This window comes from Gopherus evgoodei, chromosome 9 (genome assembly GCF_007399415.2).
Source record: "Gopherus evgoodei ecotype Sinaloan lineage chromosome 9, rGopEvg1_v1.p, whole genome shotgun sequence".
NCBI classification, from domain to species: Eukaryota; Metazoa; Chordata; order Testudines; family Testudinidae; genus Gopherus; species Gopherus evgoodei.
The window spans coordinates 35774236-35788232 of NC_044330.1; the positions used below are offsets into that span (position 1 = coordinate 35774236).

Genomic DNA, 13997 nt, shown 5'->3' on the forward strand with positions numbered 1-13997 from the left:
GTCATTTTATACCACATTCTCAAGATTGCTCCTAAACCTTGTTTTTGTGCGTTGGGAAATCACTGTTGACATAACATCAGCATAGCTGAATTGTGTCTATAGAGGTTGGGTATCAAAATCCACTAGTAAGACATTTGGACCAATGAGAGAGCTCCGTTTTTTCTCTGTTATTTAAGAATTAATAACAGCTTTTTTTGAAAAAAATGTTTGTATAGAATCCAGGAATCTTCATTAAATTATTAGCATTGGTTCATGTAATTAAATAATAGTTTCTTCTTTATATTATGGTTTACATCTCTACTTCCATGAAATCTGGAGCTGTTCATTGATGTTGTTTCATTAAAATGTGTTATATTGGATAACAAGTATACTGTATATAAATAAACTAAACTAATAACCTCTTAATTTTTAGGGCAGATATTCATATATTGGTCCATGTGGAGGACAAGACTGTTCAGTTTGCCAGTGCTTTCCTGAAAAGGGATCAAGAGTAAGTGATTTAATATAACAATAATTGTTATTGCAAAATATTGCTCATTTTGTGTACATCTCTCATTTAAAATCATTAGGGCTGTTGAGCATTGGGACCTCAAAAAAGCAAGTCCCAACGTGGCAAGATAGGAAACAGATCTAAATCTGCCTATTGGTGTGAAGTACAAGCACTTGCAATATCAAAGACCATAGGTCTGCCCAAAAACCTAGACAGATTAGCACACAGAGAAGGTAGGGTCGTAACAGCATAACTTTCATTTTAAAGCGATTAGAGACTTTTCAGGATGAGCAGGACAATTAGAAAAATGTCATTTTAAGGGATCTTCAGTTTGGAATCTGTCCACCTTCTCAGATGTCCTCTGAATGGCCAGTCAAAGGAGACTGTCTTTGCCATTTTATAATGTATTTTTGCAGAAACTTAGGTTCTTTTTTATCTTCATGTTGATCTGAAATTTGTTTTGCTTCTCCTACTCTTTTATTGCCTTTTCATGATTTTCAGAGCACTGGATAAGTGTCCTAGGTATAAGAAAATTTGAGCTATTTCATTGTATTGGAATTAAAATGTGAAATTCAGCAGGTGTGGTTTTTTAGCTAATATTGGTTAGGACTAGTAATTTAAGTATCTTCTTAGAGATGTTACATAGTACTCACTGGGTATGAATATTGAAATGCTACCGGTTTTTGGCAGTTTATACAAGTTGCTATTTGTTTATAAGTATGTGGGCCTGCTGTTACTGGTTTGATAAAGACAAGGTAGGTGAGGTCAATTTTTTATTGGATGCACTTCTGTTGGTGGAAGGTATACTTCTCCGTATACTATATAGAAATAGTTATAATATGATTATAGCATATCTAAAATATATTTTATGCAAGATGGGTCTTGTGCGGTATCATTGGAAAGGTTATGGTTTATTGAATATTATCCTATTTGTACACATGTATCTTTTTTGTATCTGAAGTTAGGAATATTGATTATACATCTGTACTACAGAAGTGTTTGCATCTGGGAAACACCCACCAGACAAAATACAATCAGTCTGGCTGGTTAGCTGGGGACAAGTCACTGAACCACTAGGGAGGACAATAGGTCTTTGAAGATGCTAATGTCCCACCTTCCTGAGAAGTTTCCTGGGATGCTCCAAACAGCCTTTGACGCATGTCTGCTTTGACACTGCAGGATCATGTGATCATGTCACCTGGTACTGGACTCCATGATAGAATACCAGTATTTTTCCACTTGGGGAAGGGGGGAAAACAAAGGATTCCTGCCATATGTAAATCCTTTTTAAGACGGGGGTGAGTTGATCGGGGTTCATTCTTCACTGAATCCCTGCCCAGGATGACTGCTGGAAACATCTAAGAAACAAAAACAAGGTTGGGGATGGGGAAGGACTGAGCCCAGTCTGGAAAAAGTGTCTGGCCTGTGAAAGAAATACCTAGAGTTTTAAGCTGCAAGCAAGAGCAGCCTGTCTTCAAGAACCACGGCAATCTGCTACAAACACTTAGCATGAGAAATGACTACTCGTAGCCAGTTTCTTTAGTGTATTAAGCTTAGTTTGCGTGTTTGTTTTATTTGCTCAGTAATCTGCTTTGATCCGTTTACTATCCCTTATAATTACTGAAAATATATTTTTTGTAGTTAATAGATTTGTTTTTGTTTTCTCTAAAACAAGTTTGTGGAATTCATAATTGGTAGGGGGAGGGAAAGCTGTGCATATCTTCCTGCACATTGACGGAGGGGACGAATTTCATGAGCTTATGCTGTACAGTTCTCTGTGCAGTGCAAGACAATATAGTTCTGGATTTGCATCCCAGAGGGCGTATGCACTTCAGTGATGGGCAATTCCCTAGTTGAGTCTTCCCATGCAGAGCTGATTTCAGTGTCTGTGTCTTTCTGCAGCTGAATGTGGCCCTAACTGTGTGTGTGCTGGAGGAGGCTTGAGGGCCTGGCTCAGCAGGACAGTGTAAGGGAGCCCAGGCTGGTGGAACATGCAGGCTCAGTGGTACCCCAGTATATTAGATGGCACACTGGAATGGGGGGCAACCTGTCACAGAAGGTACAAGTTTTCAAGCTACACAGAAGCTTTTCTTCAGATCTGGGGAAGGAAGTGGAGTATCTGAACTAAGTACACATTGGGACAGCTTGTTAAGCAGAAAGGGTAACACATTTGAGTTGAACACTTGAAATGAAGTTGGCAGTGGGGGCTAGATTTTTATACAGAAAAGGTGTGAAGTGGGCAAATAAGAGTAGCAGGCAGTGTAGTGTGTTACAAATTGTTGTAAAGAGCTAAAAAACCAGGGTTCCTGTTAAGTCCATGGATTTTGGTGTCTAGGAGAGTTATGAAGTAAATTCCCAGGCTTGCCTTTTGAAGGTATTGTGCAGGTTTCGTTTGAGGACAAGTATTGAAAGATCAGATATGGAGTGATTGCTTTGTGAAAAATGTTTGCCTGTGGTTTTTGTTTTTTATCATTTTTCTGTATGAGTTCATTAAAGAGCATAGTGATTGTCTGGTTTCATCTGCATAGTTGTTACTGAGATACCCCATGTGATGTGATAAACATGTATAGGACCCAGGAATCATGAAAGGTGTGATGTGGGGACTATTGGTCTTCGTAGTCATGGAGATATGTTCACAGGTTCTGCATCTGTTGTTCAGGCAGGGTCTGGTGTTGCTTAGAGGTGGTGTGTCCCAGTTGGTGAGGAGCTTTCTTCTGATGATGAGCTTAGCAGAGTTGGGAGTTTGTTTGAAGGCCAGAAAGTGGGGGGAAAAGATTTCTTTTAGGATGTGGTCCCCATCAAGTATGGGTTACAATTGTTTGTTACCTATATGGGTTCCAGTGTGGTATGGTAGGTAACAGCTAAGGGTGTGCAATCCGTAGTTTTTGGTTTTTTTTCTTGGTCTGTCTGGGGTGGTTGCTCTAGCTGTGGAGGTAAGTGCTATCATCGGTGGGTTTCTTGTAAACAGCTGTCTGCATTGTTCCATTGTTTAAGATAATTGTGATGTCTAGGAAGTTAATGCTGGTATGGGAGTTTAATGGATGGGTGGTGGTGGTTGAAGTTGTGGTGGAAATCTGTGAGGGAGTTTAGGTTGCCTGTCCAGAGGATGAAAATTTCATCAATGTAGCTCAGGTACATCTTTGGTTGATGGTGCATTTTCCCAGAAATTCTTCCTGGAGGTGGCTATGAAAAGGATGGCATAGTGGGGCAACATCCTAGTACTCCTGGCTGTTCCCATGGTTTGGACAAAGGGTTTATTGTTGAATGTGAGATTGTTGTGGATGAGAATAAAATGGATAAGTTTGGCAATGTATTTTGACAATGTAAAGCATAAGTTAGGAGTGTGATTGAGTTAGGCAATTCAGAGAGTAATACCCATGCTGTTGTGCAATACAGTATACTTAATATGCTTCAGTGTAACTGTAGCTATATACTTTATTTCTATCACAAGTCAATTGTGGCAGAGCTCCGACCTTGTCCCCATAGGTCCAATGCTTCTAGGTGGCATATGCTAGGCTCAGTGGCTTACTGCAACCCTCCACATATCCCTTCTCTCTCTAGGGCCAGAGATACAGTCTACTGAGCCTTCTTCCTCATAAGCCAGCAAGGAGGTTGGTGAGAGAACTCCCACAGTCTCTGTTGTCCCTGGGGGCTTGTTTCAGAACAGTTTAGCCCCCTGTCCTGACAGGGGCCTGACTTCCCCTCCTAGAAGGTGTTCCTCTAGTGATGGGTTGGGGGGAACCCAGGCCCACCCTCTGCTCTGGGTTCCAGCACAGGGACCCTAATGGTAGCAGCTGTTGGTAGCCAACCTTTCACTGCCAGAGTTGCTATATTTCCCTGGGCCACTTCCCCACAGCTCTCCTGCTTCTCCCTTCTTTACTCTTACCTTAAGGTTCCCTTATCAATGACTTGAGGGTGTCTTCATTAACCAGCCCTTCAGCTGCACTTCCTCTCCTCTGGCTCCCCGGCACTTCTCTGCCTGACTGGAGTGAGCCCTTTTATAGTATCAGAGGGGCCTTAATTAGAGTCAGGTGGTCACATTATCTTAATAGCCTTACCTGACTCTTTGCTGGTTAATTGGAGTCAGGTGTTTTCATTAGCCTGGAGCAGCCCCTGCTCTGGTCAGTTAGGGAACAGAAAACTGTTAATCCAGTGGCCAGTATATCTACCTTCTGCTACTCTGCTGTACCCAACTGTCCTGGGTCTATCACACAATATTATATGCAAATTGTGTAATTTAAGCCAGCACACACACTGAAAGATGCAAACTGTACTAGGAAATGCCAGGAGGAATCTCAGCTAGAATCTCAGAGAATGCATGCTACAGCACTAACATTACTATCCTTTCAGCTCTTGCTCCTTTCTGCTTCCAGCAAGCTCTGCTAGCCAATGTGGAAGGGGTTCACTATCCTTTCCCTGTGTCTCCCTATGCCCTTAAGGGCTCAGACCAACTTCCATTAAAAGAAGGACTCTCACTTCCTGCTCCCCCATACACCAGCATAAGGACAGGTACAGTTGAACTCTAGGGACCATTTGAGGATCCCACTCCATATTTTGAATTTTATGGAGTAATTATTTAAATACTTATGAGAAAAAAATAAAACCACAACTGACATGAACGACTGGCCTTGCAGGCAACCTCAGCAGTGTGACTAAGGATTGAATGAGCATGGAGTCTGAACTCTTCCTCTCTGACTCATACAGATAGTCCCCAGGATTAAGGCTCATTCACAGGATGATGCAAGGAAACATTCACTGCCACTTTCCACACTTGTACTTATTCAGAAGACTTCAGCCTCCTGAGTTGTCAATCTCAGATCTTTCCATGTTTTTTAAAATAAAATATAACATTTAATCCATTTCTGTTTCTTTCCCAGAAAGGTTTTACCTCATTCTCTTCTAACATCTAAAACAGTCAGGTCGAGACATTTCTAAACTGGAAAGGAAATAAAACATTGCAAATGAGCTCTAATTAATATAAGAAAACATCATAAGAAGAGCTACCACTGTAATGACTAAATAATTATTTATTCAGAAGTTACTGGAAGGGCACATCCTCCTTTTCACTATAAATATTATACAATAGTGGATTAAAACGACGTTGTTCCCAAGTCTACCAGAGCAGTCACCGTGCTTGCTAGTCGCACCAGCTGGGTCAATCCCACTGCTCCAAGCTATTGCCTATCTCTTTTTTAGGTTCATGTTGCAAATTAAGGCAGACACCAGAGAATCAGAATGCACCTTCTTGGGTGCTGTACTGATATCAGTGAGCTTACATGCTCTGCTGCCTGATGATCACTGATGCTCTGACCCTGGATTCTACCCTGATCCATTCTAGACTGTGTCTGTACTATTGTCCTCTGTGCTATAGGATTTTCATAATATGGGAGCTAACATATTTCATACTTCAGTAATAGTATGATAACTTTGAGTTACCCCAGAAGATCTATTTATGGGGATTAACGGCATCCACAGTATCTCTTAGTGTTACTGAGTATCATGGTTTGGATAAAATAAAGACTGATTTGAAACGTCATTTAAAAACCAAACTTTGTCAAAATACCATGGGAGAAGATTCTTTGACTGTGTCTGCTAGAAGCTAGAAGTTGTACTAATTCTCTCTCAAGAACCTGTCCAAAGTTTTTGTCCATACCAAACCTCTGAACCTTTTAGGGGCATACTCAGCACTAGTACCAAGGTTTCTAGATATTCAGTGATGTTGCTGTCACTATGTTCCATATTGAATATATTGTAAACAATAGACATTTTAAAAAGAAAATTGAATACAATTAAGCAGCTGTAAATCTGTGAGAATTGCATTATGTGATGTAACAACTTTGAAATCTATATACTACTTGAAGGATTCCCTCAAATGTAATAAACTTATATTTCATATAGCTATTACTGTTAACCTTTATGCAGGCAGCAAAAGCATCCACTTTATGGACGATAGCTACAGTAAACATCAGTTGAGACAGACAATGTATTGGAAGAATGAGATCCTGATATATGTACATATTTTCTGAAATAACATATTGCATAGATTTATATTGTGCGGAATAATTTCAAATCTTCCCCTCTCCCCAACGTACAGTCCTACTTATTTTGGGAGATATGTCACTGCATACAGTAAACCAACAAACCTTTATGTTTTTCTCTTTAAACTTTGGCACACTGACTGTGTTTGGTGCCTGTTTGGATTTTGTGAAGGCTGCTGATTATAAAGTAACAAAAACATATATCTTATTTCTGAAGTTTGCTCTCCAGAAGCCAAAACATCAAATTTTATTTACATTTCACTCTGAATTTGCTGGAGATACCATCTGTTGTTCTTCCTCAGTCCTTCTACTGGGATGCAAAAACAAGAGATGAACATTGAAATCCCTTAGTGTGGTACAGTAGGTAACCCTCTCCAAAACTAACCAAAATGTACATGCCAGAAGTAAACATCTTATCAAATATGTCTATTTATTCCAGTTTAGTTCGGGGCAACACAGTAGAGCTCAATTGTTTATCACAAATTTTTTCCATCTTCAGTATCGCACCTGAGACAGACTGTCTGGTAAAGACAAAGATATTTTTCAGTTTCAGAGTCCTAAGTTAACCAGTATTAAATATATCAGCTTTTCACAGGAGCTTAGATTTCACTTAGCCCACAAAGACACCAGGCTTTTTTCAATCTCTGTTTTGCTCTAACACCCATTGTATATATTGACAAAACAGTGGGTCAAACTCACCACTGATGTAAGCAGGTATAACTCCTTTTTAGCCAATAAAGTTGTACCTATTTACACTAGTGATGATTTTTGGGTTAGTTTATATTTTCTAAAACTAAACTGAACCAAAACTAAGATTCAGGGGGTACCAAATTGAACCACCAACTTAAGACTGTTATAATTAACCCTACTTTACTAACAGGAAAAATAGTTCTTTGACCCAGCTAAATGAAATGGTAAATAATGCATCCTAGTGCTGAAGGCGGGTCCTTGACCTGAATTGGCTTATGCAATATAGACCTGCTGACAATGCCCATTTGGATGTTTTTGTTTTGTTTTGTTTTTGTAATCTATGGAGGTGATATAACCAATCCCAAGTAAGGTTCCAGTTTCAAAGTAGAATTTCAAAGGATTCACTACACTTTTCAGTTCACTTGGTATGCAGATCTCAGTACTCATTCTATATCCCTAAGTAAGGGATCTATCCTGAAAGAAGGCAAAAAATAGGAATCACGTCTTTACTTTGGAGGAAATTGTCTGGTTATTTACTAAAACATTTCCAGGCTTTACTTTGACCCCTTTGTCTTGGCATGACTTTCTTCTGGTTATTACAGTATATGTTGAAATATTTAATGATTTCTCAGTTTGATAGTCTGGTTACAACTCTATACTTCATTGTTTTCTAATACTTTCCGAGTGGCTACCTATTGCTATAAAAAGAAGGCACAATACTTAAGGTTTCATACCTTATCTTTGGTAAAACATACGGAAGAACAGATGGCCTAGAAAATTCTGTATCATTCATTTTATGTAGAGTCCTTTTAAATTCTCAACTTGAGGAGAGGGAATTCGGGGACTGCAGAGAGTGCAGGTGCTGCAGCCTCTAAAGCTTGTGGATCCCAGGATTGATATTGGCCTTTCTCTAGTACCAGTTGCACTCCTCCAAGGCTATATGAATTCCTTATGATTTGTGCTGCCATGGTCTTAAACCTTCATGACCCCACCAGATTTGCTCATCTCACTGCAGAGCATGCCATGGAGTTAATGTGGTCCCCCTGCCCAAGACATCCTGTTTCCCAGAGCCCCAGTTATCTGTTTTTAAATGCCGGTTGGGGCTCAGAACTCTGGGTGGGAAAGCAATAGCCTAGTTGCTGATGTTTGTTTACAAATCATAAATAGGCTTGAATTTAGAGAGACAAATGATCAAAGTTCATGTGTGAGATAAAGGCTGTGTTTATTTGACTTATTCTCCATTAAACAGCATGGTATAGTTTGCAAGAAAACAGGTTTTTCATGGAAAGCTATCAGTTAAATGTGTTGTATTTTAGCCTGTTTTCATTAAGTAGTTAGTTTGTAAACCAGTACAATCTGAAGCAAACTTTAAAATTTAACTGTAGAATTAGGAAGGGTAGAGTTTAGAGAATATCAAGAAATGATTTTCCTGTGTTCATTACTGACTTTCTGGTTGACTAGTCTGAAAAAAAACAAATGCTTGATCCAAAGTCCATTGAAATCCATGGAAAGATTTTCACCGACTTCAGAAGTGTTTTGGATGAGGCCCATACATAGTAAAATGTTATTGTAGTTACATGGATTTTGCACAGAGATTTAGCAGGCTTTTGGGGTTCAGCTAAGGATTCAAGGACTGACTGTCTTTAACTGGACTTTCAAGACATCTCTAGATGATTAGTGTCTAGTGAAAAGTCTGGCCTGGTCCTTGGTTCTTGCAGAATCAGTTTTTAAACACAAGGTATCTGTGAGTAAACTTCTCTGATGATCTACTTTTTCTTTGTGCTCTGCACAGTTAGGGCTGTTTGTCATGTGGTAAGAACACACATGGCTTTTTACATCTCATGCTCCACAAGTAAGACAACCCTGTACTTGATTAATTAATGTTATTTGCATTCAGTAATGTATTTTAGGTTATAGGTTACATTGATTTGACTAACTAGTGCTTAAGCTTGTTAGCTAGTGCCATTGATCTATCACAGTGGTTTTCAAACTTTTTTATTTGCAGACCCCTAAAAAATTTCAAAGGTGCCGACCCTTTTGGAAATCTTAGACATAGTTTTCGGACCCCAGGTTGAAAACCACTGTTCTCTGTAGTGACAACCTTTTGTGGACATTTTAGACATAGTCCATAGACCCCCAGGGGTCTGCAGACTGCAAGTTGAAAACCACTGATTGATCATAAAAAGGTGCATTGGGGTGAAAACATACTTTCTGAAAGTGCACTATTAGTGATACACTTTCTTGAATGCATAGGAATGATTTTTTGCAGAAAAGATGTTACTTCTGTCATTGTGGTGACTTTGAGTCCAAACCCATCATTGTTTTATACTTGTCCTTGGGCCAAACAATGTTTAAGTGTTAGCTGTACATCTGACTGAGTCTGAACAGTTATCACATGATTAATCAACTCTAGTACGTGAGGACAGGTGTTCTAGCTGAATGCAGTGTGCTCAGACTGCTGTCATTCCTGAGTTAGTGCATTTTGTTAAAGGGATTTTCCATGTGTAATCCAATTCTTAGCTTGAATAACTGTCAACAAAAATAGCTGCTATTTTCCTTTAAGGGAGTTTTTTGTGGCTATTTAAAATAAAGCACAGTAAATGGAATATATAAAGCACTGGTGGCATTATAAACTTCAGAATGTAGCCTGTTTTAGACTTTCTTCAGTAAACTCTCACTATAATGTGTTTTGCTAATTAGATGACGAGACAGTAGAGCATTTTTGACATATACTCAGTACAGGGCTGTTGCACTTTTATTAGAAAACTGCTTCCATTAAAAGCAGCAAAGAGTCCTGTGGCACCTTATAGACAAACCGATGTATTGGAGCATGTGCTTTCGTGGGTGAATACCCACTTCGTCGGATGCATGTGACATGCTCATGCTCCAGTACGTCGGTTAGTCTATAAGGTGTCACAGGACTCTTTGCTGCTTTTACAGATCCAGACTAACACTGGATACTCCAGACTAACACAGAGCCTACCTCTCTGATACTTGCTTCCATTAAGCAATCACTATTAAAATGGAGATAACAGACTTGTACTCATTACATTTGGAAATAGTTCTGAATGGTTCTTCAAGACAGGCAGTTGGCTAATAAGAGTGGTCTCTGTGACTAATAAATCCCTCCAGAACACTGACAATGCAGTCTCCCATCACACTTAGGGAAAAAGCCTGAGTAAACAGAGGAGTCTTTCAACCATGTCCTCAAGGTGAAAAGGCATAGGCTTCATCCGATCAACATGGGAGTAAATACTATCAGGCTGGTTTTCCCCAGGCTCCAAGAACTCCAAGTTTGAGTAGTCACCGAAGACAGGTTTGCTATGTTTGTATGTGCGCTCAGAGACTTGGGGCTTGTCTATGCTGTGCATTAGCCCGCATAGAGGGGTGTAAATTCTAGTATACGCACACTAACTAAGCCATATCTGGGTACTAACTGACCCTGCTGGCACTCACTAAAAGTCCCCTAGTCCATATTAATGTAGTACTTTTGGGGTCGCAGCAGGGTCCCCATGGGACAGTTAATGTACGTGTGATGTAAGTCACTGAAAAGATAGAATTTTAACACTCTCTTTCTCTCTCACACACACACATGCTAGAATTAAACTAATAGAGGGTAGAGACTAAATAATTATTAATTAAATAATATTGGCCCAATTCTCCACTTTGTCATACCCGCTACTTCAGTGTAATGAAATGGTGAATTGGGGCTAATGCTTTTAGGATCTAACTTTACTTTACATTTCTAAAACTGAAGTGCATCTGCTCATAGAGATGTCATTGTTGAATTACAGGTATTTTCTATGCTTCCTTAAAACATGTTTTAATTTGATTTGTGACTTTTCTTACTGCACACAAGTGTAGATCAACATGATTTAATTGCAATTAATAGTGACAGGTGAAATATATTTAACTTTGTAAAATTAAGATTGAAGTGAAGCTATCTTCATGCACTGTATGATAGCCTAAAGAAAAGACTAAGGTAACATTTTAGAAGAGAATAGGAGCTTGAAATTAGGCTCCTCCATGTTTAGGTTACTGATATAAGTGGCCTGATTTTTCAGAAGTGCTGAGCACCTGGAAGTTCCCATTGATTTCAAAATCTTTATCTTACTGTTTTTGACATAACATTTACTGGGTATTTATCTCATTTTTATACAGTGCACCTACTATTAATTATGGCTGGGATTTTCAGAGGTTTCTAAAGGAGTTAGGCACCCAACTCTCATTGGAAATCAAAGGGAGTTGGGCCACTACCACCATTTTTGCCTGTGAAAAGAAAATCTCCCCCATAAGATGACAAGTTAGGAAGGGTTCTCCTCTGGACAAGGATATCTTGAGAAGTGGGAGCTGAATAAAGGAAAGATGAGCCAAGCAATACCATGGTAATCAAGAATGGAAACAGTGATGGGCACGCTTGAATTAATAGAAACTATGCTAGGTCGAAGAAAAGAACAGAGAAGTGCATACATGTTAAAGTTCAGATAAAATAGAAGCAGATGGACAAATATCTTGACAGCCTAGTTGCCAAACAGTCTTTTAACAGAGCACGAAAAAACACCAGTATATCCTCCTGCTCCTTGATAGACGAGACCTACTCACAATGTCCAGACTGTAATCCCTCACTGGTCTTAAAGCCATGAATTGTGGTACAGATCAGCATGCTGAGTAGATCCACCAATTCTTACATCAGGAGAATGGGCCAAATCACAGGAAAACTTCAAGGTCTGCTCAGGAGACGTACTGGTCTACTAGTGTGTAGGAATTACTCTTCCTTTATAGCAACCAGATGTTAAACTTCTGCCTGAGTTTAGAAGGCCTCTTTTCTCCGGAGGGCCTTGTCTGACAGTGCCATTTAATCCCTCTGCAAGTACTGTCTGGTATGGTGTATACGCATCTAATGACTGTGATGCAAATAAACACAGGAAAAGAAAAGTCACTAGTACAAGTAAATAAGCAGCTAAGCAGCACGTTGCACATTACAGGGATGGAATGTGTACTGCACTCACTTGTATAGTACAAGTAAAGAAAAGTTTGTGAATTTTATATATATAATATATATCTAATATATATAATGGTCCTTTTAGTGACGCTATGCAATAACCATACAATCATGATTGATATATATTAGGGCCGCAGTCAGGAGTCTAATTTTAGGTTAGATTAAAATGTTTTTTAAATCCAGTTCCTGATTAGATTAAATTGACTTTTAAAGACACATTTCTCTTTTATTGTCACCACAGGGCAAAGTTAAGGTTGTTTGGATGTCTCTTAACTGCATTTTCATACCTCAGCATGTTCAGATTTCTTTTAAGGTAACCTTACTTGAATTTCATGGATTTGCAGTGTTTATTTTAGGGATGATTACTGTAGTCCATAGCCTTTATTCCAAATTACTGATACTTACCCTCATCCTGAATTCCATCTTATTGTAGCTTTTGTCTAAAATAAATAAAATTGCTTTTCCAAATTTAAGAACATATAGTCACACACTGCCAGTTTAAGCAAGGAAAGATCCTAAGTATGAACACAATTCAATTGCGCACACATGGCCATTTGTACATGCAAATACTTGATTTCCATGTGCACATCAGGTATTTGCATGCAAAAATTAGGCAGTGCAATTGTATATGTTTCATTATGCATGCATTTGGGTCAATCCTGCAAATGCTTATGTGAGTAATTTTAATTGGATCACTAGTCCCTTTGTCAATGGGAATACTCACACAAGTGGAGTTACTGACCTATGTGTTTGCTGGACCACACCCTAAATTTGAAAATCTTGCTGGTTTTTTTTTCATGGTGACATTATTCTGCAGACACTAAGTGAGGGGCACTTTTATAAACTGAAAAATAAAGTCAATAATTAAATACAATAATTAAATTTAAACATGCTAAAGCGGGAAATGGTGCCTGTAACATGATGAGTAGAATGGGAGAAGGAGGGTCAGATCTCAGGAGGGACCTATGCTGAAGAAGGACCAGGGCCAGAGTAGGCAGACCAAAAGTGCAGAGCCCCAGCAGCGCCTCCTAGCATATTTAATAAAGTTTTGTCTCCTATCATTCTGCCTGCTTGCTGCATCATTTGTTGCTAATTAAACAGTCACCTTTATAATTAGTTTCCTACTTTGGGACTAGCTTGTGCAACCCTTAATCATGTGGGTATGCACTTATTCACATGAGCAGGCGCTCTGAATGGCCCTGACTATGCAAAGATTTTTGCATGTGATTAACATTATGCACATGACACTATTTGTGTTAAGTAAGTGCTGCATAACCTCAAGGGTTCTGCAGTCTAGCCTTAGGTTTTAATTGGTAAAATAACCTCTAAGCTATTTTTCATGGTTTTTTCCTCTCACTAAAAAGAATGTAAGCTATTCTGAATTTTCAGCTTCTCTGTTGGAGAATGTCTCCAAGTATTTTGTTGAGAAGTTGTCTAATTCAGTAGACATGTATTAAATAGGAGAACATTTTCTGAATTGAAAATTTTAACTGGGAGAAAATTTGGACTGAAATGTTTTGGATATTAGATTTTTAAATGAATCAGTCTGAAAATGGGTCATAGTTTGCATAAAATAAACTAAAAACTTTACACCAAAACCCAGAAGCCCTATTTATAAAGAAACATTTTAGAAAATGTGCCAAACTTTCCATCTTTGACAAGTGACTTTCAGCTTCAATTTTCACACCCACAGCCCTTACACCATTTTGGTGTAATCCAAATTGCGGGAGCTATCAACAAGTCGCTTTTGTTTTCCACTCCCAGTACCTTCTTCCAG

The 13997-nt window shown here is 38.9% G+C and overlaps 1 protein-coding gene across 4 annotated transcripts in view; it reads left to right on the forward strand.

Annotated features, from left to right (window-relative positions):
* Nucleotides 1-13997, forward strand: part of COL4A4 (collagen type IV alpha 4 chain) — a 137494-nt gene that overhangs the window by 13481 nt on the left and 110016 nt on the right. For 3 of the 4 annotated variants that reach the window (XM_030574727.1, XM_030574728.1, XM_030574729.1), the window contains exon 3: nucleotides 413-490. In XM_030574727.1, the coding sequence (XP_030430587.1) occupies nucleotides 413-490 (78 nt within the window). Of the gene's footprint in view, nucleotides 1-412; nucleotides 491-13997 lie in introns of those variants that run through there. The other variant, XM_030574730.1, reaches the window with a different exon arrangement.